General features: G+C 41.1%; 1 protein-coding gene across 1 annotated transcript; it reads left to right on the top strand.

Moving 5' to 3' along the window:
* Positions 1–1,272: 1,272 nt before the first annotated feature.
* On the top strand, positions 1,273–22,723 carry LOC128413554 (1-acylglycerol-3-phosphate O-acyltransferase Pnpla3-like). Its single transcript, XM_053387650.1, has 9 exons — positions 1,273–1,535; positions 8,012–8,244; positions 8,417–8,482; positions 11,848–12,057; positions 13,006–13,066; positions 14,850–15,068; positions 16,845–16,977; positions 18,074–18,190; positions 20,587–22,723. Exons 1-9 carry the CDS (start codon positions 1,352–1,354, stop codon positions 20,870–20,872), a joined length of 1,509 nt encoding a protein of 502 aa, XP_053243625.1. The 5' UTR covers positions 1,273–1,351; the 3' UTR covers positions 20,873–22,723.
* The last annotated feature ends 1,846 nt before the right edge of the window (positions 22,724–24,569 follow it).

Raw genomic sequence — 24,569 nt, 5'->3', positions numbered from 1 at the left:
GACTGGTGACTGGGAGTGGCCACTGGGACCACATAACACCGGTCCTGAGAGATCTGCATTGGCTCCCAGTACGTTTCTGACCACAATTCAAAGTGTTGGTGCTGACCTTGAAAGCCCTAAACGGCCTCGGCTCAGTATACCTGAAGGAGAGTCTCCACCCCCATCGTTCAGCCTGGACACTGAGATCCAGTGCTGAGGGCCTTCTGGCAGTTCCCTCATTGCGAGAAGCCAAGTTACACGGAACCAGACAAAGGGCCTTCTCGTTAGTGGCGCCTGCCCTGTGGAACGCCCTCCCATCAGATGTCAAAGTGATAAACAAACTACCTGACATTCAGAAGACATCTTAAGGCAGCCCTGTTCAGGGAAGTTTTTAATATTTAATGCTGTATTGTTTTTAACACTTGATTGGGAGCCGTCCAGAGTGGCTGAGGAAACTCAGCCAGATGGGCGGGGTATAAATTATATTATGATGATGATGATGATGATGATGATGATGATGAAGTGAAATGAAGCAAGGAGATACACACACACACACACATCTATCTATCTATCTATCTATTTGGTAAGGGACGCGGGTGGCACTGTGGGTTAAACCATAGAGCCTAGGACTTGCCGATCAGAAGGTCGGTGGTTCGAATCCCCACAACGGGGTGAGCTCCCGTTGCTCGGTCCCTGCTCCTGCCAACATTGCAGTTTGAAAGCACATCAAAGTGCAAGGAGATAAATGACAGGACAGGTAGGTAAACGGCATTTCCATGCGCTGCTCTGGTTCGCCAGAAGCAGCTTAGTCATGCTGGCCACATGTGGACAAACTGCGGACAAACGCCGGCTCCCTCGGCCAGTAAAGCGAGATGAGCGCCGCAACCCCAGAGTCAGCCACGACTGGACCTAACAGTCAGGGGTCCCTTTACCTATTCCTGTGTAAGTTCCCTTTACCCGTGTAAATTCCACAGCAGCCTGCACTTTCCAGCCTGTGCCCAACGCGGAAGGTCCCTTTCCAACCCCTCCATCCTCAAGAGATCCGAAGATGGAGACCTCGGCCGACCCGACGCCCCGCTGGACGCTCTCCAAGACCCGCGAACTTAGAGAGCGCGCGAGCCAAGCAGGACAGGAGGCCCCGCCCCCCCGGCCTCCCTCTCTTTTGCATATGGCCTCCGATTGGCCGGCGCCCCTCGGGCCACGTTCTTGGCGGCGCTCCCTCTGCCGCCGGCCTTCTTTATCAACCAAGCGCCCGAGCCGGAGATCTCGCCGCCGCTTCCCTCGCGTCTCTGCGCGTGCGCGGCTCCTCGCCGCCTCCTCAGACGCGCCGGGTCGGGACGGGAAGGCGGCGGCGGCGGCGGCGGCGGCCGGGATGCCGGGCGGCGGCGGCTGGAGCGTGTCGTTCGCCGGCTGCGGGTTCCTGGGCGTCTACCACGTGGGCGCCGCCAGCTGCCTGCAGGAGAGGGCCCCGCACCTCATCCGCGACGCCCGCCAGGTGTGCGGGGCCTCGGCCGGAGCCCTGACCGGAGCCGTCCTCGTCGGAGGCGGGTCGCTGGGTACGAGCGAAGGGGACGCGCCTGCGCACCGCTACTCTCATGGCCTCTTCTCCCTTATTGCTGGGCTTTTCGCTTGCAATTACTATCATTTTGTCATTTTATTTTATAATACTATTATTTGGACGGGCAAACGAAGCATTGAGCTTTGAAGGCAGTAATAGCGGAGCAGTCGTAAGAGCAGGGAGAATAACCTGGTAATTGCAATAATCGCAACAAAAGCTTTTTTTTTTAATTAAAGAACGGACGAGCGGCCGGGAGCTGCATCCCGTAGCTTAATGCAAGGTTTGCTTTTTTTGCACCGGACGTACGGAGTTGCTATTTTAATTACGATTTTTGTATCCGATTCATTAGGCGCTTTTATGTTGCCCGTGGCAACCCAGAGTGGCTTCCAGCTCAACCAGCCACTGGAGGGGCGGGTGCCAGGGATGGACTTCCTTGCTTATTCAGTTTATTAGGCGCTTTTCTCTTGCCCAGGGGCGACCAAAGTGGTTTACAGCTCAAAGAAACGGACCCTTGAGGGGGTTCACCCTAAATATGGAGAAGGGGTGTGTGTTTGAGGTTGAGGCTGTTCAAAGGGGAGCAAGGCTGCAAATGTCGGAATGAAAGTGCCCAGAATCTTGATCTAGGATCCGAAGCTCAACTCAGGTCCCAATAATGATGCAGAGAGTAACTCTGAATATACATGAGGTGCTTGTGCAGCACAGTCTTAGACAGGTGGGAACTTGTGACCCAGCCATGTCTTCCCTTAATACAGGATTGAGCCCAAATGCCTCTCCTTAGAAATCAAACACTGACTTCTAATGGTGGGAAAAATTATGCCTTTTTGTGCTCTATTAATGGAGTCGTTGCTGGGTTGGGCAGTGGCTCGGTTAATTTCATTGTACACAGGTTGTACATTGACAATAAAGGTATTATTATTATTATTATTTTCTTTCTTGAATTGGCAGACTGCCCTTTGTACCTCAGTTTTCGAACATTTCGGAAGTCAAAAGGTGTTCCAGAACGGATTGCATTTGAAAACCGAGGTGCGCAAATAGTGAAGTCAGCTATGCACCTGCAAGCAGATAAAACGCCTGCTAATTTCCCATCAGATTTCCATTTTAGCAAAGTTTTCCAGCTAGACTTCCAGGATTTCTCTGTTCTGCACTCAGTCTTTTTTTCCTCACACACACAGCAGGTGTCTGCCTAGGAAACCTATCACAGTAACATACGATGGCCAGGCCACTGACCATAACCAGTGATTAAATTGACCAAACTTGCCACAAGATTATAGGGTAGGGTGGGAACCAATATGGATGTTGATGAGAAATGATATAGAATCAGTGACCAGTCATTAAGAGTATATATTGGTGTGTACATATGAGGCTATCTACTGCTTAGGTTAGGGATAGGGAATCTTTGGCCTCCAGATATTGCTAGAATAAAGCTCATCATCCCTAGCCATTGACAGTGCTTTGGCTGATGACAGTTGAAGTCCAACATCATCTGTAAAGCCATAGATTTCCCATAGGTTTGACTAAGGGTCAAACACTTGTGACACTTAATGCAATATTAGAAGCTTCCATTTATTTTTTTAAAAAAGTTTGTGTGTGGTGATTTTCATCTCAGCCATAGGGAGGGGAAGTTTAATCCTTCCCATAATCCCAATATCAATCAGTACCATTACCACTCCACACTATTGTTATTAGTTTGTAGTCCGTGTAGACCTGAAGGAACATCTCCACCCCCATCACTCAGCCCGGACATGGAGGTCCAGCTCCAAGGGCCTTCTGATGGTTCCTTTACTGCGAGAAGCGAAGTTACAGGGAACCAGACAGAAGGCCATCTTGGTAGTGGCATCCGCCCTGTAGAATAGATGTCAAAGAGATCAACTATATGACTTTCCGAAGATAGGCAATATATAGGGAGGCTTGTTCATGCTTAATGGTATATGTGCAAACCACAATAGCCAGAATACATTGGATATTGGTTAGTTCTTATAGTCACCAAACTAAAGATACCAAAGATCCTGAAGGAAATGGAAGTTCTTATTATTCTTCAATTGAGAACACACCTATTGGCAAATATAATTAGCTTTATTGTTGAATAATTTAACATGGCAGTTCTTACCTGCTCAAAAGAATTATGAAGATAAGCTTTTGTCTCTATGTATAGCCTGTACAGGCTGTTCCCTGCTTTTTTTAAAATTTTGTGTGTAAATGTATTTCAGTATAATTGGTTAAAATACAGAACAGCTCAAAGTTTTAGTACAAAGCTTCTTTATTTACTCGTTACTCTGTTTCTCCTCTCACAAGAGGGGAAAAACCTGATATACCAGAAGGAATATGAAATCCTAACATTTACCAAGTGGAGTTATGCTGATGTTTGAGGTTTTGGTCACTCATAGGGCTTTCTATCCTGCCTCAGATGGAAGTCGCTGTCAGCTTTTGTCAGTCATCTTTCACTCCCAACATCCAATATTTATTTCCAAGTGTGTAAGGCACATTGATTTTAAATGACACAATACGGGAGCCTTATTTAGTTAGCTTTAACTTGATTTATCCAAAGCACCTCCTTCCTTGGTGGAGAGTTTAGAGTGTTGCAGTCAAGGCTTAGGTTACCTTTAAAGTGCTTTTCCTCTTTAGTCTATGCCCAGTGAACGCATGGCACAGGTTACAAATTGGGGTGGATTGATGTACGTGTATTTATGAGTATTTCATTTAGTATAAGTCTAGAGATTGGTTAGGAAAATACTGATACACCAGCTAACCCAAATGTGTGGACAAATATTTGTGGATAACACAAATGGAACTGAAACATTTTCTTTCAAAGTTGTATTTTGTGCAGTGTTAACAAGCTACTGCTACTATGTACATAATTAAATAACCACAACAGTGACCTTTTAGGCAGTTCTCACTTTGACTGGTTTGCCATGGAGCTCCTCCTGTAAGCTGCAGAATTTTGGGACGTGTTTGAGAGAGCACCCTTGGTTCACATTGAGTCCTGGCTTCACTGCTGCTCTGCCTGGACTGATACTGCACCCTTAGAGCTCACCCCAAATACCCTAATAGCTTCTTACTATATAGATCTGACAAAAAGATCTGCCCACTTAATCAGAGCACCTTTTTATCCCATTAACATTTTAAACCAATTAACTGATTTAAATATTGTAGCCTAATTGTGATAGTACCAGGAGGATTGTATCTAGTACTTGTATGTCCACCATGGCACATTATTCTTACTCATTTGAAACAGGACAGGTGTGGCAGACTTCAAGCTTCTGAGCTTGACTTTGTTTTTACAAGAACCCCAAGGTTTATCGACCAGAGCCAACTGCAAAACAGTGGCATGAGGCGTTGGTGGGCAGGTGTATACTTGGAAGTAAGGAATTAATTTCACACTCGGCCTAGAAACCAGTTTTCAGTACTGGGCTCACAGTCTTTTCATCCAAAATTCAATTCCTAGCTTCACTCCAAAGCTTTGAGTTTCAGCAGCCTAAATTTTTTGGGGGGTGGGGTGTGTGTGGGAAAAGCCTTTTTCATCTTACTAATATTATATATTTATTTATAGCCCTCCTTTTTCTTTGAGGGCTTACATGTAAAGACAAGAATCACTAAAAACATAGAAAAAAACAACAAAACATTAATAGAATCAAACTATACATATATAAAATCTGCTTAAAACATACCAGTATTTACAATAAAAACAGCATGGCACAAGCTCTTCAATTAAAAGCAGTCAGTTCCCAAAAGCCTTTTGGAACAAGGTCTTCATCTGTTGGCGGAAGACAGCAAGGAGACAGTCAGTCTAGATTCTCTAGGAAGGGAGTTCTAGAATCTGGGAGCAGCCACCAGAAGGCCCTCTCCTGCATGGCTGTAAGGGTGGCGGGACCAGGAGAAGGGCCTCTCCTGAAGATCTCAAAACCCGGGCAGGTTCATACGGTCTTCCAGATAGATTGCACCTAAGCTGTGTAGGGCTTTATAGGTCGTAACCAGGACTTTGAATTGCACCTGGAAAGTGCCTGGTAGCCAGTGGAGCTCTTCTGACAAGGGAGTCAAAATATATACCCTGTAACCAGCCCTGGTCAGCAGTCTGACTGTAGGCCTTTGAGCCAGTTGAAGTTTCTGAGTGCTATTCAAAGGCAGCCCTATGTTACAGTAATATTTATTAAACTATTAAAAGTCAATCCCTTCCCTCTTGTGCTGTCTCCTGACATGAAATGGCATAATAGCATTTTTGTGAGTTGCAGCATGCTGAATTGTGTGTGAAAATCTTAGTTAAATACTTAAAGGATTAAACTCTTATCCGTTGAAATGTTGCCTTCACTTTTTAATTAGTGTTCCATTTAACTGAAAGAACATCCTTTCTCAGCGACTAAATATAAACATATGCATATTAGAAAACCTGCTTTGAGCTAAATTAGGTTTTATAGTTTGGGGAAGAGTGTTCAAATTTAGAGCTAAGCTTTCCGAAGGACTTGTTCTCCACATTTTATTTTTTATTTGAGTTTTCCTGCATTAGTTAAGAAGTTGTGTGGGCAGATTCTCTTTCACTGTATTTTCCATTGCTAAGTAACAGTTACTGTATAATGGTCTCCCACATTTAGCTAGATTTTTCTTTGCGTCAGATGGCATGAGAAAAACTGAGCAGCACCAGGAAGAAAGACTTGGTTGCTTATTGCATAGTGCACAGAATTTGATTAGTACCCACACCTTTCAAGGGGAAAAGTCCATGGCCTTTAGTTGAGAGCAAACACTGTTAAAATAATTTGTATGGCCCAACCATTTAGATGCACAGGTGACAAGTAAACAGTTTTCAAGCACTGTGTTCAAAACACAGGGAAATACAACCATGGGAAGCTGTACATTTAATTACTGGTAAAAACCCCACCCCCAGCATTGCTTCCTAACGCCCCCCCACTTTCCTTACCCCCAAGTAGGAAAGCAGCTGGCAGAAGTGATTGGTTTTTTATGGCTTACTGGGAAAGGATCAAGTACACCTTCTGCCACTGTTCTGATAAATTGTGCACCTTTTATGGCATTTTGATGATAGATATAGATAGATAGACAGTTTGGTGCTTAATGGCTGCAGTGCTCTACACCAGGGATTTGGAAAGTGTCTCTTTATATACCTTTGGGCTACAGCTCCCATCATCTCCGACCACTGGCCAATGTAGGTGGGGCAATGTAGGAACTCTTAACAACACCTGGTGTTCCCCATGCCAGGAAGTTAGTCCTTTTGAGCTCAGTGAGGCTGACTTCTGAGTAGGATAGCATAGCTTGGTAAAATGTACGTGTCAATTAGATTTCACCACCAATATCAAAATTAGTATATATATATTTTTGGCGTTATTAAATGAAATATAAATTCTGTGCAAATCTACATTATAATCCAACTTTCATTGATTGGTAAAAAAATGTAATAACTTATTATTTAATTAATCATATTCTGTCTGTATTGACCCCTTCAAGATGTTTCAGCTCTTTGTGTGCCCTGCATTAGTAGGTCAAATTCCTCTTGGAAAGCTGAATTTAACTTCCTTTCTGGGCATGCAATTGATGAGCAAAGGATAAAAAGCAGCCCTCATAAACTGGTAGTAGTAGTAGTTCATTTGCTGTCTTTTGATTGGGTGAGGAAAATAAGCTGAGACTCAGCTGACATGTGGGACGATTAGTCCTCTCCCCCGTAGAGAAGGTTACTGCAGGACATTAACATTTATTGGGCAGCTCTTGGGGAGAGAGAGAGAAGGAAACCTCTGCTAATGCCTTTAGATTATCAAAGTACCAGCAATGGCTGATCTAAAATACAATATTTAGAAAATAGTTTGGGAGTGTACTCTTTTCAGAATAGTTACACAAGTCCTTGGGCAGATAGCAGAGTTTGTTTAATTTGGAAAAGTACTATCTCTTCTAATGAAATGCTGTTATTAAAATGTATTTTCAGGCCACCAATGGCAAATAAATCAGTGAATAGTAAAGTTACCTAACATACCTTTAGTGTGTCATGGCCCCATATTCTTTTTTTCCTTATTTATTTATTATTAGAGTTTGGGTGCTTGCCACTTGACTGGTCAAATAATGCCAATTGACTGGTCAATTCATTGAGGTCAGATATTCCCTGACAGCTATGATGCTGTTGACATTTGAAGAATTGGCCTGCTGTCACAACTTAGCATAACTACATTTCAGAATCTATTTTTTAATAGTTGAAATGACTTTGATTTTTTGTTTGTTTTAATCTTGTAACTTCAGGCTGACCCTGTCAAAGATAGAAACTATCTGGGAAATTGTTCACTCACCTAATACAGATAAAAGTTGTAATAATTTGTTTTTTGAAAGGTTATAGCTTGTGCTCTGAACTCATGCTGAGTTTCAAAGGCACACCATGGTCAAGACCCCATGGCACATTCCGATCACAATTTTTTTTGTTTTGTGACCCCTGACATCTGTTTTAACCAATTTGGTTTCCACAATTACATGCAGTAATGTATCTTTCAGCTGAAGCTTGTGCAGATGTTCTGGGTCTAGCCAGAGAAGCAAGGAAGCGAAATCTTGGCCCTCTTCATCCTTCCTTTAACGTGATGAAGATTATCAGGGATGGACTTTGCAAAAATCTTCCTGAAAACACTCATCAGTTGATATCAGGGAAACTTTCCATTTCACTTACCAGAGTGTCTGATGGCAAAAATGTGATGGTATCCAACTTTAATTCCAAAGAAGAAGTCATACAGGTACATTCTCATTTTAACCATGTTTAGAATAATGTTCAGAATATTTCACATTTGTCTCAACCTTATTTTTAGTTTGTTTCCTCATATTCATTTTTAGAACATTTGAAAATGGCTGTGTTAGAGCTTTACTTTGGGGGAAATTTCCTATTAACCTTTCTTTTCTTTTTGACAGGCTTTGCTTTGTAGTTCATTTGTGCCTATATATTGTGGCCTCATCCCGCCTTCGTTTAGAGGGGTGGTAAGTACCTGCTCATTCTCCCATACTATAAACCAGCATGAGAAGGCCAGTGATGATGATAGAAAAGGTGGGAAGATGTAAATCTTGGCATTCTGATGTCTGCTTTGCTGTGTGTCCTTCATATACATGGCAAAAAAAAATAGTTCCAGGACAGCTTCATGTGAGAGATAAAGAGACTGAAATGCTGTCTTTACAAAATAAGTCATACAATGTAATGTAACAGTTGTTTTAAGGAAACTAGATGTTAATTCTTTAAAAATAAAATCTAGTTGGGGCATTTGTTTTTATTCTTCTTGTGCATCAATTTGAAGATGGAAGAACTAAGGAAATAGGGTGCCTCTATTGGCACACAAAGTATGTAGGGTGCCACATTTCATGATATTGTATGAAGCAGAAGGGTTTGCCTCCTGCCTGGCCATGTTGTCCTATTATTAGGAATCTGTGAACCATCCTTGGACGTTCATTGTATGCAAATCTCTTCATTTGTGCACTCCATGGAGCACACATATCTCTACATGAATATGTTACATGGTACATATGCACATAGATTTAGCAATACAGACACACAGTAGTTTCTATCTGGGCTTGGGCCTGTATGTGTTGGTTGAGAACTGTCTTGCAGAGTACCAGATGAAACGATCTTAAAGATGAGATGCTAATTGTTATCCTCTTAATTGTCCTTTCTTAAGCAGTGTATTTCAAGGCCTTACGTAGAACTTGAGGAATCCTATTAAAGGCTGCCTGCATCTTAGTTGAAAGGAAGCATGGGGATGTTGATCTTTGCTAGTGTGGTTTTGCCCTCCTACTTTAGTAATAAGAAAAGAAAAATGATTCAGGTCAAGTATGTGCACATTCCAGATGGTTAAAAAATAGTGCTAACATTCATGTGAAAGCTTCATGTGACATTTTTTTTTACTTCAAAATCAAAACTACAAAGAATAACAGTCTGTGATTTAGTGATAATTTTTTTGAAAAGCCTGCTGATCTAGATTTTTTATAAGTCTTATATTCATCCATTTTTTACTCTTTAAAAGCTGAAATCCTATATGAGGTGCAAAGTAGCATATTAGACTAAATCCATAGTTCAGGTTAATCTGGTTGCTTTGCCCTCGTGGCTGGACAATTATGTTACCTAAAAGGATTTAGTTGGGTGACAAACATGAGACATGCCTGGAGGCCTACTTAATTTTATGAATTGGCTTTGCCACTCAGTATTGGCATAGAAACAAAACTATAGGAGGAAGTGTGCAGATCATGCAGAAACCTGCAGTTCTCACGCGCAATCCTGACATCTCCTATTTGGGATCTTTTGATGTAGAGGCCCCTGGACACTCTAGAATTTGGTGCCCTGAGAGTTAACAAGGACAACAAAGATAGATCTAAAGTAAATTCTATTGTATCAAAAGGAGAATTAGGAGACTGTTGCCTGGATGAGGGAAGAGATTGGCTGAAAGGGTGAAGGTGGTACCAGATGGAAATTGGTGCTGCCTTGCTCTAGAGAGAGAAGGGGAGGTGGCAAGGGAAGAAGGTAGCTTGGAGGGGTTTGTGGAGCTTCAGGAAAGTTCTTTAGGTAAGAATCTGAAGAATCAGGTGGGATACTTTTGGGTGGCAATGGGTCGCGAGGGAAGGAGAATATGAGGTTGTTGGTATGAGACGGCCAATGAAGAAGAAAAGGGCATAGCAAGGGAAAGAAAGAGCAGGTCTGCCTGGGAAACAGGGACCCGATTGGGCTGGAAAGAGGGGGAAAGTAAGAATTTGGCCAGCTGACTAACTTGTTAGGGAAGAGAGAAGGGGGGAGGTTCTGAGAGGCTGGGGTTTGCTATAGTGAAGGTGAAGGGGCCTCTTCAGCAACAGAAAGAGAATAGAGACAGGAAAGGAGAAGGGACAGGTAGAGTCCATGGGAACCTTCCTGTGCAGTGACGTAAGGTATCTTTGAAACCTGAAAGATTTGTACCTCTTAAGGTGAAAAGCGGGGACGCGGGTGGCGCTGTGGGTAAAAGCCTCAGTGCCTAGGGCTTGCCGATCGAAAGGTTGGCGGTTCGAATCCCCGCGGCGGGGTGCGCTCCCGTTGTTCGGTCCCAGCGCCTGCCAACCTAGCAGTTTGAAAGCACTCCTGGGTGCAAGTAGATAAATAGGGACCGCTTACTAGCGGGAAGGTAAACGGTGTTTCCGTGTGCGGCTCTGGCTCGCCAGAGCAGCGATGTCACGCTGGCCACGTGACCTGGAAGTGTCTCCAGACAGCGCTGGCCCCCGGCCTCTTGAGTGAGATGGGCGCACAACCCTAGAGTCTGTCAAGACTGGCCTGTACGGGCAGGGGTACCTTTACCTTTACCTTTAAGGTGAAAAGCATCACCCTTTATGCTCAAGTTGGACTTAAAAATAAAAACAAAGACTGCAAATCCTGTCTTCCTGGCTATGACCAGAGGTTAAAGTTTTTAAGTGGCACTAGTCAGGAAGAAATTGTCCTAAGTGTCTGAGAAATGGCTTCTAAAATGCATTTTCATTGTCCTTTCCAAGTGAGATATGGAAAGGAGTTTAGCACATCTTTTGAGATCTTTGGCTTATTGAAATGACTTGATCAGTAGTTGTGGGGAGGGGAGGATGTGACGTTTGGGGTTATCATACAGTCATTTAACAATTCTAGAAGGAGTTTGGTGTTGTTTTATTTAACTTTAAAATTACAAATGATAAAGGAGGGTGGCAGATAATTTACAGGAAAGGAGACAGCAGTCAATAGCTGGAGGTGTTTCCTCTCAGCTTGCTTGAAATGTGGTCTGCCTGAGTTGCTGTAATGACTGTAATGGAGGCTCTCTCTAGGCCTCTCCGTGCCAAAACCTAACAGCTTCCTTGGGTGTAGGCAACCTTAGCAAAAGCTGGATTTTTAAGGCTGATTTGTATCAAGAGTATGCCCTTTTGTTCAAACTAGGGTGAACATTGGAACCTTGGTTGGGGCAGGGGCAGGGTGAGAAGGATGTGAGCCCTATGAAACACAAAAAAGAGTTGCAAATTTCCTTAGCTAATGTTTTCACCAGGGCTGAATTTTGCCTCTAAGTATGGTGCATGCCAAAAGAGAGCCCATAACATTGCTTCCAATGTTGCAGAAGCTGCTGGGCAGCATATAATCTGGGATGTGCACCTGCACTTTTTCAGGCATTACTTGCGATCCTGAGGTGCACAAAGCTCTCTGTTGCTGTTCTGAGCAATGGCTTGTGTTGGGTCAGTACCTGCTCACATATAATACTACCACTGAAAGGTGTGGCAAGTGGAAATACTAGGCTTCCTTTCTGAAGTTGCAGAGCAAGACAGCTAAATTTTGCTTTAAGCAAATAGATTCCTTATCTTTCTTTCTTCTTCCCTTCCCAAAGCGCTACGTCGATGGTGGAATAAGTGACAACTTACCTCAGTATGACTCAAAAAACACCATCACAATTTCACCTTTTGCTGGGGAGTGTGACATTTGTCCCAAGGGCAATTCTGCAAACTTCCATGAAATGAATTTCACCAACACCAGCATTCAGTTTAGCCTAGGGAACATCTACCGTTTAACTCAAGCACTTTTTCCTCCAGAACCCAAGGTATGTATATTCACTATTTTCTTTTACCCAGTCGCTAGTTTGTTGGCATGTGTGTTTATATGTTCCTACCGTGGAGTGCTAGACAGATGCACCTCTCCAAAGGTATAGTTGTGTTTAAATTTCTAAATTTTTGTATTTATATAATTTTATAGCCCACCTTTCCTCCTAGAAGCTCATGGTGGCATACATGGTTTTCCCACTCCACATTTAATCTAGATATTAGAGGATGACCATGCGCTACTTGAGTGCATCTTAGCGGCACGTTTAGTAAATTCATTGAGAGCAATTCCTACTAGCAAGGAACAATGTAAATGGTGGTAACCCTCCTCAGTTTGCAATATTGGGGTGGGAGCTGAGCAATGATTGGGGCAGATTTGGTGCAGTTAAGGTTTGAGGAAGGAGGTATGCAATGCTCTACGGTACAATTACTGTAGAATTGTTTTCTTTCGTTATGATAAAGTGCTTACTGAGCCTTTTGGTAATGTGTCAACGAAGTATTAACTGGCATGAGATGCCTTTCTGTATGTTGCTCTTTGGGAATTTTCAATATTCTCTATTTTTCTGTGAACAAGGTGATGCTTCCCCTCCCCCCCCAAAAAATAGTCAAAAATTGGGGTTTGCCTTATACCCAGATTTATATGGTAAGTCTTGAGTGAGCTGGCAGCTCCTGAGTCACAGAGTGCTGGCCTCAGAGCTGGCTGGAGAGGTGAGGCAGTGCCCAGGCAAGGAGGGAGCATGGCCAGTGTGAGGCGAAGTCAGACGCTGGCTGGAGAAAAAGGTCAACAGCTTTTTGGCCGATTTCCCACAAAACCTGAACAACTGTAAAAAACTGATTTCTTTATTTTGGGCTCCCAAAAGTAGGGGTTGTCTTATACATGGGGTTGTGTTATACACAGAAAAACATGGTACTTCCTCCTGTTTACTAGTTTTTTGTAACCTTATTTTCAGGTGCTAGGAGAGATCTGTGAACAAGGCTATTCGGATGCTCTTAGATTTTTGAAAGAAAATGGTACGTCACTGTGATTTCAAATATATAATATGGTGAACAGAATGTCATTCACAATGTTGTGACAGGTCTGTGCATTTTTGTATACGGACAAAAGATGCTGACCATGGTTGCTCATATCTTTGTAACATCGAGTTCAGATTACACTGTGTTGGACTGTTTTCGAACAATGTTCAGAAACTTCAGCTAGTTCAAAATACAGCTGCTAATATCAGCTGGAACCCAGCATATATAGATTCTACATTGTAGATGTATAGGATCATCTTCACTGACTCCCAAACTGTTCCTGAACCCAGTTCAAACAGATTATATTCTTCTACTTAATTTATATACTGCCTTTCATCCATAGAGCTCAGAGCAGGTCACAGCATAATATTTTCTCCTAAGCAGTTGGAGACTTTGATATTGGAAGGATTCTGCCTTCCCATGTGATCCTACCTATGAACGTAGCTTATTATCTGTGTTCACATGCTGCAGAAAGTGTGGTCCAGGGAAAATTCAGCAATGACTACATAGCATCTGAGGCAGTACAATTGTGGCTTCAACACTACTTGTATAATAAAAGTTTGTGCCATGCAATGCGAACAGTGTTTTCTATCAGAAGTGGGTGATGCTAGACTTGCCAGAGTCTTATCATTCCATCTGCTTAGTATCATGTTTTCTCGATACATGATGCAGCTGCGGGTATCGTGAGCCATTTCCCCCTCAAGGACTTGTAAGACTAAGGTGACTTGTGGTTTATATAACTGTGGCCATACACTTTGGGAAATGGATAAATCTTAGTTAGAGAGTTGAGCTTGGATTTAAGTTTCTTAACTTCATTTCAGTGGGTCTACTCTAAGTATAACTTATTTGGCATGGCACAATGGCCTGAGCCTACTTAATTTCACAGAAATTACATTGACTTTTACAATTACAGGCAACCTTGTGGTTTGTTCTTGAGATCCAGTATTTTTTTTCCTGAACACACATGGCTTAGACATTCCAACTCTTACTAAAAAGATCCAGGAGCAGCTGTAGTTTTAAAGCCCACTCAGCAACCTGGGGTCTACACTGGTAGAAATTATTGTCCTTTTGTAACACTCTTTTAAACCAGTCTTAGTAAAGAATGCCAGCAAGGTAAAGTTTATGGCTTGGTTCAGTGTTAAAGCCACCCCATGGTATGTTTGGCCACGCAGAACAGACTTCTGGCCCAGTGTGCCCTCCTTCGCTCATGTTCTAATTCATTCCATTCCAGATTTGTGCAACCATAGGTTGTATCACAAATGGAATTGGAACCCAGTTGCAGTCTGTGGTTTGTGCCATAATTTGTCTGGTCTGGATGTCATGGTTAACTATAGTTTGAGTGAGGGAATCAGAATGTTTAAGGTGAAGACATGATAGTCAAGCTATAGTTTGGTTTTTAGATTTGAAACAGGCATTTGGGGTGGGGCACAAGGAATGCAGTTTTTCCTTTGAAAATGGGCTTTGCCTGGCCAGTTTGGAGGTACAGAGGCAATGTGCTAATTCTCTACTGTTTGTCAGGGATAGGATTCCACTTTTAAGAGATTTCTAGGCTGACAATGCTCATTTCCATCAGTTTTTCTACTCTTGCGTTGCCCACTTCAGACAACATATGACCTTCTTTCTTCAAGATTTGAAAGTTTATACTAGAAGACTTTTCAACCTAGGAGTAGTGCAGTCTTTATGCCCTCTTCCAACTCTGTTTTGCAATATGGTGCCTGTCATGCTCTTGAATACAAAAATACCATCACATCAGAAGCTGTTTTTATTCTGTCTTCCTCAGGTATACTGTATGATTCAGTTTTAGTTGACTTGGCCTTAACAAAGGAAAACCATCAGGAATGTGTTCAGACCCCAGATTATGCTGATAAAAAAACAGTTGCAGCAAATGAAGCAAAAAAAGAGATGCAGGATGAAGAAATGCTTATTGATGAGCTGCAATTAGCTGCCTGGCCATTGGATGGAACCATTTTTGAGAATCTACCTCCTAGACTCCGTAAAGGTAGAGATTTAAAATAACCTCATTTTTATTGTAAAACTAAGTTTCATTAAATTATTCCAGTAATTAGTAATGATACTGTCAATGCATACAACATTGGGTATAGTCCAGCCAGAATTCAGCACTTGTAAATCCAACGTGATTTCAGCGGGAGAACATTTAGCACATTCTTAAATTTCTCCCATTGAAATCCATGGTACTTTAAAGTGTTTGACTTGGGCTGGATCATGACCAGTGCTTTTAACTGCATCAGTAGTGCCTTGTTTCTGTAACATAGTGAATTGTATCAACTCTGGCCAGTTATTATATACTATGATAAAAGTTTGCTTTTCAGTTTATTTTTGCTAATCATCTTTATATACTTTAATCTTATGCATAAAATAGCTGAGAAACCTACTGTTGCTACTTATCAGTGGTATAGCGTGGGTTGCTGGTGCCCGGGGTGGGCAAGTCACTGATGCTGCCAGAGGCCCCCCCCCAACCAGAGCCAAGTGGGGCTGCGTTGCGCCACCTGCCCGCCCGCACAGGGGGGAACCTGGCTGGCCAATGTGGCTCTTGGGCAAATCCTCTCGACACCTGCAAAGAAGAGGGCCAGGCCAGGCTGCGCTGGGGTTACCCCTTGCCAGCCTCCCTCTGCCTGTACCTGCTCACTCTGGGCTGCTCTGCCACCTTCATCAAGCCAGGGATCCCTACAGAAGCTGGTGCCTGCATGGGGGTACCTGGTTGCGCCCGCTCAGAATTTTGCGCCCAGGGCCTCGGCCCCCCCAGCCCCCATGGTACTTAATAACAGGACAAATAATAAACATTCAGTACAGGAGTATCTGGAATACAGTGCAAATTGATTTAGTAAAACAGTTTAACTAAGAACTTGGGTATATATTTGAGCATCACAGAAGAGTCTTCTTTGGCCACCTTTGAATGAAAGTTATTAATGTTGGATACTAACTAAACCTTGGTGCAAACGTGGCTTTCTGGCTGCACATGGAAAAAGAGTGTACCTTTCAGACAAACTATAACAGAGCAAGTGGGGTGAGGAGGAGAGGGAATAAGCCAGGTGAACTAATTCCTTTCTCTTCCTTGCTTGGCACTTGCCCCTCACTCAGCTTCCTGTCTTCCATGTTCAGAAGAGAGAAGAGTTGGAGTTTTATTCTAAGGCTGTAAGGAAAGAAAAACAAGTAAATTGCAAGGAAAACTATCCAGTGAATAAGCTGTTGAATAGAAATCTTGGTTGAGTTGTGCTATAAGTGAGCAAGAAAATAAATGTTTTTTCAAAGCTTTTGAGGGCCAAAATGCATTGCTTTTTCTGAATTAAAGTTGTGGAAAAACATATGCAAAAGGTTTTGAGTGTAAAAGAGTAAAAAATTCCTGTTCTTGGAGGATCCACCGCTGCCTTTTTTCACGAGTCTGTTCTGATTGAAAGGAAGGAAACTTAGAATAATGATTCACAGAACAGTGACACAGTGAGCAGCCACTTCTGATTGTATATCGACTGCATGAGAAATGCTAGGATAATCAGATTGTACATGAAGCAGTCTTGGTGGAATTACCTGTCCCCTTTAGAAGCTGACTGAACATTACTGAAATTTCTAACAGCCAGATGGTGATGAACTGGCCCGTATGTATATAGGAGAGTACTAGGTGCATTTAGTTGAGTTCTGTCATGAGAAAGCCTGTTGTGGGTTATCTAGCATGATTCCAGGCAATGCTTCATCACTCTTGCAGAATCTAGAAGCCATTATGTTCATGTTCAGTTGAGATTAATGATTGTATAAATGACAGCATTGCAGGAGGCTTGTAAAGAAAAATGTGGACTCTATGCTCAGCTTTCTAAATTTCTACCAATGCGACTGATGTCCTATGTGATGCTGCCGTATACTCTGCCAGTTGAGTCAGCATATTTTGTGGCCTTAAGGTGAGTGTTAAGAATGGAAGTCTGCCCTTGTTGTACTAGTGTTTTTATATAGCACATTTTCTAAGGGCTCAAAAGCCTTACAATAATTCTTTTTTTTAAATTTGTATGTATTCCAATTTTCTTATAAAAATTAAATCCTGCTAGACAGGGAAGTATTATCCCTGTATTGCACATGGGATGGAATGAATGAGTGGAATACTGCTGAGAGGTAACAATATATTTAGGTAACTTTTGTAGTCATGGCTAAAGTTTGATTGAACTGGAACTTCCAGGCTCACAGCTTAACCACTATATTATTCTTAAAACGATTAACTGAGAAATAGTAGGTATATTTTCTTTCCCATGTGTGCTTTTTGTGTTCAGTTTCATAAACTTGGTATGTGCATGAAGCTTACTTTTAAAACCCTATATTTTAATTGGTGTGTATCTCCAGATTTAACTGAGAAACTGGCTGTGTAGGGAACTCTGTTCAAGGAGTTTGCAATGATAAAGGCCCTTTAAAACATAGCAATAATATTTCCAAACCTGCTGTAGAGAAAAAACTAAAAATGAAACACCCCTATTAAAAATTAAACACACACGGGTGGCGCTGTGGTATAAACCACTGAGCCTAGGGCTTGCCGATCGGAAGGTCAGCGGTTTGAATCCCCGCGACAGTTCGAAAGCACATCAAAGTGCAAGTAGATAAATAGGTACCGCTCTGGCGGGAAGGTAAACGGTGTCATGCTGGCCACATGACCTGGAAAAACTGTCTGCGGACAAATGCCGGCTCCCTCAGCCTGTAAAGAGAGATGAGCACCGCAACCCCAGAGTCGTTTGTGACTGGACTTAACTGTCAGGGGTCCGTTATCTTTACCTTTTTATTGTGTTTAATTATAAACCACCCTGAGACCTGTGAGTATTGGGCAGTATATAAATTTAGTCAATATGTCAATAAAGCAAGCAAGCCAAGTTTTAGGTGGGGCAGATTGGCTGATGTCAATAAGAAGCATTAGTAGAATGGCTTTCCTGCCTCTCTGCCCAAAGTCCTTCACTCCTATATGGCATTTTCTCAAATCAGGGTTCTGCCTGAAACACTATTATTTATTCCTTACAGATTAGTAGACTGGTTTCCTGATATCCCTGATGATGTACGATGGATGCAAGGTCAGCTCTGTGAAGTTGTGGGCACAGTATATTCCAAAGCAAGAAAAAGATTACTGAGTATTCCCAGGTATATCTTATGCTGCTACATGCTTCATGCTGCACATTTGTTGGTCAGGTGCAGACATAATATTTCTGATTGCTTAATCATTGTGAGTGTGCTGTGTATCTATCCACTCCCTCTCAATCATTCCATGAACACCCATTCCTTCTCTTTTTGCTGGTATCCACGGTTTAGTGTTACATTTGCAATGAAATTAACACTGACTGTGGTTTAAAGTAGATGTAACATTAAATGTAAGCAATTCACATGCAATTGACTTTTTAAAAATCTTTTATATGGCATTAAGTAATCCATTTTCTTCCGATTAACAGCTCTAGCATTAGTTTTTGTAAGTTGTACTTGCCCCTTGTTCTTGTGATTCACTTCTTCTTTTAAACAAACTTCTCTCCCTCTGCATCTCTTTTTAATGTTTTAATTTACTTGCCTCCCTCTCACAACTTTAGCTCTATCTCACTACATTAGAGTATCAACGCTCTGATGCTCATCTGTCTGCACTAAAAACCTGTAGGAAATGATGCAGAGCAAAAGGCAGGCCACAGGACAGCAGTCATGCAAGTTTCACCGCCTTTTTAAAAAAACTGGGCTACTTTTTGTATAAGAAATGTGTAGTATTTGAGGCATAGCCAAGAATATTAACTGATGTGTGCATGCAAGCACTGTGAAAGACAGGATTGCACACCCTTTGAATGTTACAATTACTGGTGTCTTTTCAAAACCCTCTTTCTACCCCTGTTCTCATCCATGGCTGGAGTATGTGTTAAGATGCCACCCACTCCCCATTTTATCCATTAGCAAAAACTTGGAATAGGTTTAGACATTTTTGCTAAGGAAATGGTAATTTTTAATTTTTTTTTTATAATAATATTTTATTAAGTTTAACAATAAGGAAAAACATCACCAAACAAAGGACAATAAAAGCACAAAACCAAGATTTCACAATACATAAAATACATAAAATACAAACATTTAACCTAAAAAAGAAAAAAAAGAAAAGAAGAAAAAAAAACACCAGTCAACACACAAAAGTAAAATAAGAAAAAACACAAATCACTCTTTTCTAATTATTCAACATTGATTAACTTATTTTCCTGACTTCCTCACGTCTCCCTTTTTTGTATCCCTTTTTGACAGTTGGTTCAGCAAATTCATATCCTACCACTTTGTCCTTAAGTATCCTACCTCCCAAATTTATAATTTCAAACTTTTACTCTCGTCACTAAAACCCCTTCATTTCATTTCAATGTCATCAGCATTCATACATTTTACACTGCTTCTGTAAATAAATTTTAAATTTCCTCCAATCTTCTTCCACCAACTCTTCTCCCTGGTCTCGGATTCTGCCAGTCATCTCAGCCATTTCCATATAGTCATAATTATTCAAATGGTAATTTGAATAAAATCACCAAACCAGGAATGACCACAGGAAAGAATTGTTTGGCTGCTTCCTCTCCCCATCCCTACCGCTCTCCTTTGCTAGTTTAAAATGAAGAATAGCAAAGAGTTGTGAATTACATAGAAAACTATTTAAGCTAATAAATATAAACTTAAATAGCATGAATGAAATTCTAGTTAAATCAGAGTTGTTTAATTAATTGACACAGGGTAATCCTGTACAGTGGTACCTTGGTTCTCAAACTTAATCCGTTCTGGAAGTCTGTTCCAAAACCAAAGTGTTCCAAAACCAAGGCGCGCTTTCCCATAGAAAGTAATGTAAAATGGATTAATCCATTCCAGACTTTTAAAAACAACCCCTAAAACAGCAATTTGACATGAATTTTACTATCTAACGAGACCATTGATCCATAAAGTGAAACCAATAATCAATGTACCGTACTATAAAATAAATAAGACAGTATTGTAGATGATAAAAATTAAAATTATTATTTTTTCTTAGTCATTGTTTGCATGGGGGGCTTTTATCCATTTCCGCAGTCACACAATCAATCATAGCTGAACTGGGTTCCACACAGTCACAAAAATAGATTAACCGAAAAAGCCTCAAGAATGCAAAATAAATAACAAAAACAAAAGCGCCAAACTTAATCCGTTCCAGAAGTCTGTTTCACTTCCAAAATGTTCAAAAACCAAGGCGCAGCTTCTGGTTGGTGCAGGTGCCCCAGAAACAATAGCTGACAACTGCATTGGATGATCGGCTTCCAAAAAATGTTTGAAAACCGGAACACTTACTTCCGGGTTTTCAGTGTTTGGGAACCAAGTTGTTTGAGAATCAAGGTACCACTGTATAAATATGTTTTCAGTGAAGATTTTTTTTTAAAAAAAAACAACCCTATTCAGTCATTTACTGCTGATTGCATGAGGATGGGGAGCATATTCCATCTTTATATATGTTAAAAATCAAAAGTTGCTGAAGAGTCACTGAGATTTATTCTTCTTTTTTACAGCAAGGAAAACAGTGCACTGATTAGAAAGTGTCAGAGTGCCCCTCTGAACACAAGTCTTCACTCTTCTTACTGCCCTCCTAAAAGGCCTCATTCTTCCACACACCTGGAAGAGTGGCTTTTGGATCTTCCATACTGTGAGGACTTGGTTAAGAAAGAAGCTGCAGTGGGTATAAATGAAAGCTTGGACTCCATGCCTCCCTTTTTTATGAGCTCTGAAGAATCGGGAGTGGAAGTGGATTTTGACTCCTCCTCGGAGAAGAGTTTCCAGACTGCCTGTGAGGACTAGCTTAAGAACTGCGGCAGAGACAAAGAAATCTCAGTCTTGGAGGCATCGGTTTATCTAGCAGATTGCCAAACAGTCTTTTGGAAGACTGGCTTACACTAGATGACAAAATGCCTATGAGGAATCTTTTGTGGAAAGAGAAATGTGCTGTTCTGGTCCGGCTTCCTGATAATGACTGAAGGGTTAAGAAGACCCTAGTGCAATAGAACATGGTTTACCCAAACAAGATTTTCGGCAGGAAAAAAGTGATTCAAGTCTTCTGATTTCTATTGGGACAAAGCATTTTTAGCAAAACCACTTCGTTTTAAAGTATTTAACTTTTATAATAGTCTTTTTCTTGTTTGTCTTCATATGTGGCGTTAGCACTTGAGCAAAATCAAACAGTGTGTATTCAGATGACTATGGCATATAGGAATTTTTGGGAAGACCTCTGAAGTTTTACTTGCCTTATGCATGATACTTGTGGGAATTGTTAACATCAGTTACACTCCTTATCGTAAGGCTACATTGTTTTTCAGAAAGATAGTACTTAGGAGGCATTGTGTGTTCTAACAAGTGTGGTCCCTCCCCCCCAAGTGATTCTTTCTCCCTCACTGGGTTGGAGGAGAAGCCACAGATGTAGTTCAGAATTTAGTGCAATGCACATGTGCCACTCCATACCAGAGAATCCTTATGGGCTGAATTCAGTCCCAATAAACAGTACTTTAACAATGTTTTACTGAAGGAATCTAATTGTAGACCATTTTCTCTTAGAGAAGGCAGTATGGTGTGGACCAATGGAAGTATCAGCTGCAGATGCCATCAAGACATAGGCTGAATGATTTACCTATCCAAATAGCCAAGAAGTTACAGTGTGATTTGTAATTAATGGAGCTTAAAAGCTTCTTATTATTTCTTGTAATCAGGCAGCACTGGAAGCTTTTGAAAACAGATTAAAATCTGTATATGGCTTCCCTGAAGTAATCACAGAAAACATTCTGTTCTCCGTTGCACTAAATTCAAACCATTTTAGCCCAGTCTTTACTAACAAAAAATGTGCCAATATGTTTTTTCCAGTTTTATTATAGGTTAGGGTCTTAAGTTGCCTAACACGTGAGAGCTGACAGTAGTGCTGAATCATGAATAAGCTACTTTTCAAATTGTTTTAATTTTAGACATACACGTGTTAAGATAAATAGCCTCTCTGAAATCTGGATACCATATTTGATAGTGATGCTTTGAGTATTCCTTGCCTACCATTATTCATCACTTTAAAGTGACAAGGATACTTATTTATGGCACAGGATTTACCCTGCATTCTCCAAAATGGTAAATGATTAAGAAATGCTGGTCCCATAGACTGCTGATGACCCTCCGCTGGCAAGGCACTTGGAGGACTGGTCTGCAGTGATGCTGTCTTAGCATAATGGCCTAAGAGTCAATCAAATAGATTTTGGCTTGGGAGTCTATGTTAGGAATGAGGTGGCTTATATTTTGACTAAAATCAAAGCCTTCATAAGAATGGGAAGTCTTGTGTATTTATTTTAATTATTGACTATGGGCAAGTTTAATTTTGACCAAGCGTTTAGCAGTCTTTCAGCCATGACTTTATACAGTGAAAACTGAAGGAAGTGCTGTTTTTAGAAAAACAGCAACGAAGCTACGTTTAAAATTTTTAACATTGCAAAAACTTTCTTATTTATATCCTTTCTGGTGCTATTTCATTCAAGATATAGACATAAATGAGTTATTTTGTGTGATCACTGGTTGTATGCTTTATTTTAAAAATCTTGATTGCATTTCCAAAATGGGCCAGAATATTGTTCCAATCACTAATGTTTATATAAAGCAGCAAAATAAAGAGACAAAAATGTTTTTGGTGTCTGCTGTTTATAATAGCAAACTGAATTTAAGATAAGTGTGGTTGGAAGGAGGGAGGGAGCTCAAGGAATATATTGTATTGTAAAAGCAGCAGCTTCTAATTTTGGGGGGGGGCATTGCCCTCTTGGTTCCATAAACTAATCCATGGTGCCGCTTACCTTACCTTATAAAAAGCATTATTCAGAACAGTGATAAATTCAAAACAGTACCAGTTAATTGTACATTTATTCAAAATCCAATTATCACTATTTAGTTTAACTAATTCAACAAAATTATTGAACTTGATCCAATGATACCAACTTTTCAAAGACTATTAGTAATTTACATCACCAGAATCCCTCCTGCTGCCCCCCCACATAACCCCCCCCGCCCACTTTGGGGGCCACTGCTGTAAAGTTTTAAAGTCTTTTAACGAGGTTGTATATTTAAGCTATGGAATTACAAAAACCGAAGCCTGTATTTCTGCTTGTACCATTGTACCAAAGAGCCATCGAAACCTCTATGAGGCTTCGGAAAATATTTAAAGATTGGTCCCTGCTGTCGCTGGCAAGACGTCCTTCTCCCTCTCCGTTCACTGAAATTCATAGTGCACAAATATCTTAAATGATTTCTACCTCCTGTTCTTATAAATTATATATTTTGAAAATGAATAGAAAGCTTAAAATTCAATATTCCAAGGTTTGTATTTCTTCTATGGAGTGGCAATATTTTTGAGATTTATATTCTGCCACATTACTCCACAAGACAAGGACATATTTTACATGGGAAATATCTCTTGTAGCCTTTGTGCTCCATCTGCGGTGGCTGGAAAAGAATGTGTATGGCAGGGATAAAGATAACAGGTGGAGATGTTGGGTGCAAAGTATGTATGTGCATACCTTAAGGGATTATAGCTGTACTGCAACAGCTATCTCAAGCAGAGCCCTTGGGTCCAGAGGTCTTTTTCTCAACTTCTCTAAAAGCTAAATGTTTTTATGGTTACAATGTAAATTCAGTGAGGCTATGGAAAATGTCGTTTGGTTTTCAAAAAAGTTTTTTGGGTCTGTTTGGCGGGCAACATTAAACTACAATACTTGCTATTTATGTTATATTCTTTTCAATATGAAGAACTATTGATAATAATACAGTACAGTACTAGTATTTGTTGATCACTTTGTAACGAAAGAGAAATGTCCCAAAGCAACTTAAAATAGAAACAAAATCAATCAAAAGTCAAATTAAGAATGATGTACAATACACAGTACAGTGGTACCTCGGGTTAAGTACTTAATTCGTTCCGGAGGTCTGTTCTTAACCTGAAACTGTTCTTAATCTGAAGCACCACTTTAGCTAATGGTGCCTCCTGCTGCCACCGTGCTGCCGGAGCCCGATTTCTGTTCTTAACCTGAAGCACTATTTCTGGGTTAGCGGAGTCTGTAACCTGAAGTGTATGTAACCTGAGGTACCACTGTATCTAAAATAATATAAGGACAACCTCCTATCCTCAAAAAAGACTAACACAGCAGTAGAGGCTAGCACAATCACCAAAGGCCTAGGTAAACAAAAAGGCCTTGTGGGTAGAAACTTAGAATTATAGCACCAGGCATGTTTCATTGGGGCATACATTCAGCTGCACACAGTCACGCCTGAAAAAGCCTGTTCTCGGCTATTTCTTCTGCATTTTCCTCAGATGAGGCACATAGAGAAGCAACTCTGATTAATACTGCAGGGGCTGGACTGGTTCGTTTTAGCAGAGCCTCGGGATTCCTGAACTACATGAGGTTTTGTAAGTCAAAACCAGCCTTTTAAATTGAGCCTAGAAACTAACTGGTAGCCAGTGCAAGCAGGCTAGAATCAGTGT

Source organism: Podarcis raffonei, chromosome 5, assembly GCF_027172205.1.
Source record: "Podarcis raffonei isolate rPodRaf1 chromosome 5, rPodRaf1.pri, whole genome shotgun sequence".
NCBI classification, from domain to species: Eukaryota; Metazoa; Chordata; class Lepidosauria; order Squamata; family Lacertidae; genus Podarcis; species Podarcis raffonei.
This window is presented reverse-complemented; position numbering and strand designations above follow the sequence as displayed.

Excerpts from the sequence above, each read along its gene's own strand:
- LOC128413554 (XM_053387650.1), top strand. The coding sequence starts at position 1,352 with ATGCCGGGCGGCGGCGGCTGGAGCGTGTCGTTCGCCGGCTGCGGGTTC. Across the intron at positions 8,245-8,416 it reads CCAAAGAAGAAGTCATACAG|GCTTTGCTTTGTAGTTCATT; the intron begins GTACATTCTCAT and ends TCTTTTTGACAG. Across the intron at positions 15,069-16,844 it reads ACCTCCTAGACTCCGTAAAG|CATTGCAGGAGGCTTGTAAA; the intron begins GTAGAGATTTAA and ends TATAAATGACAG.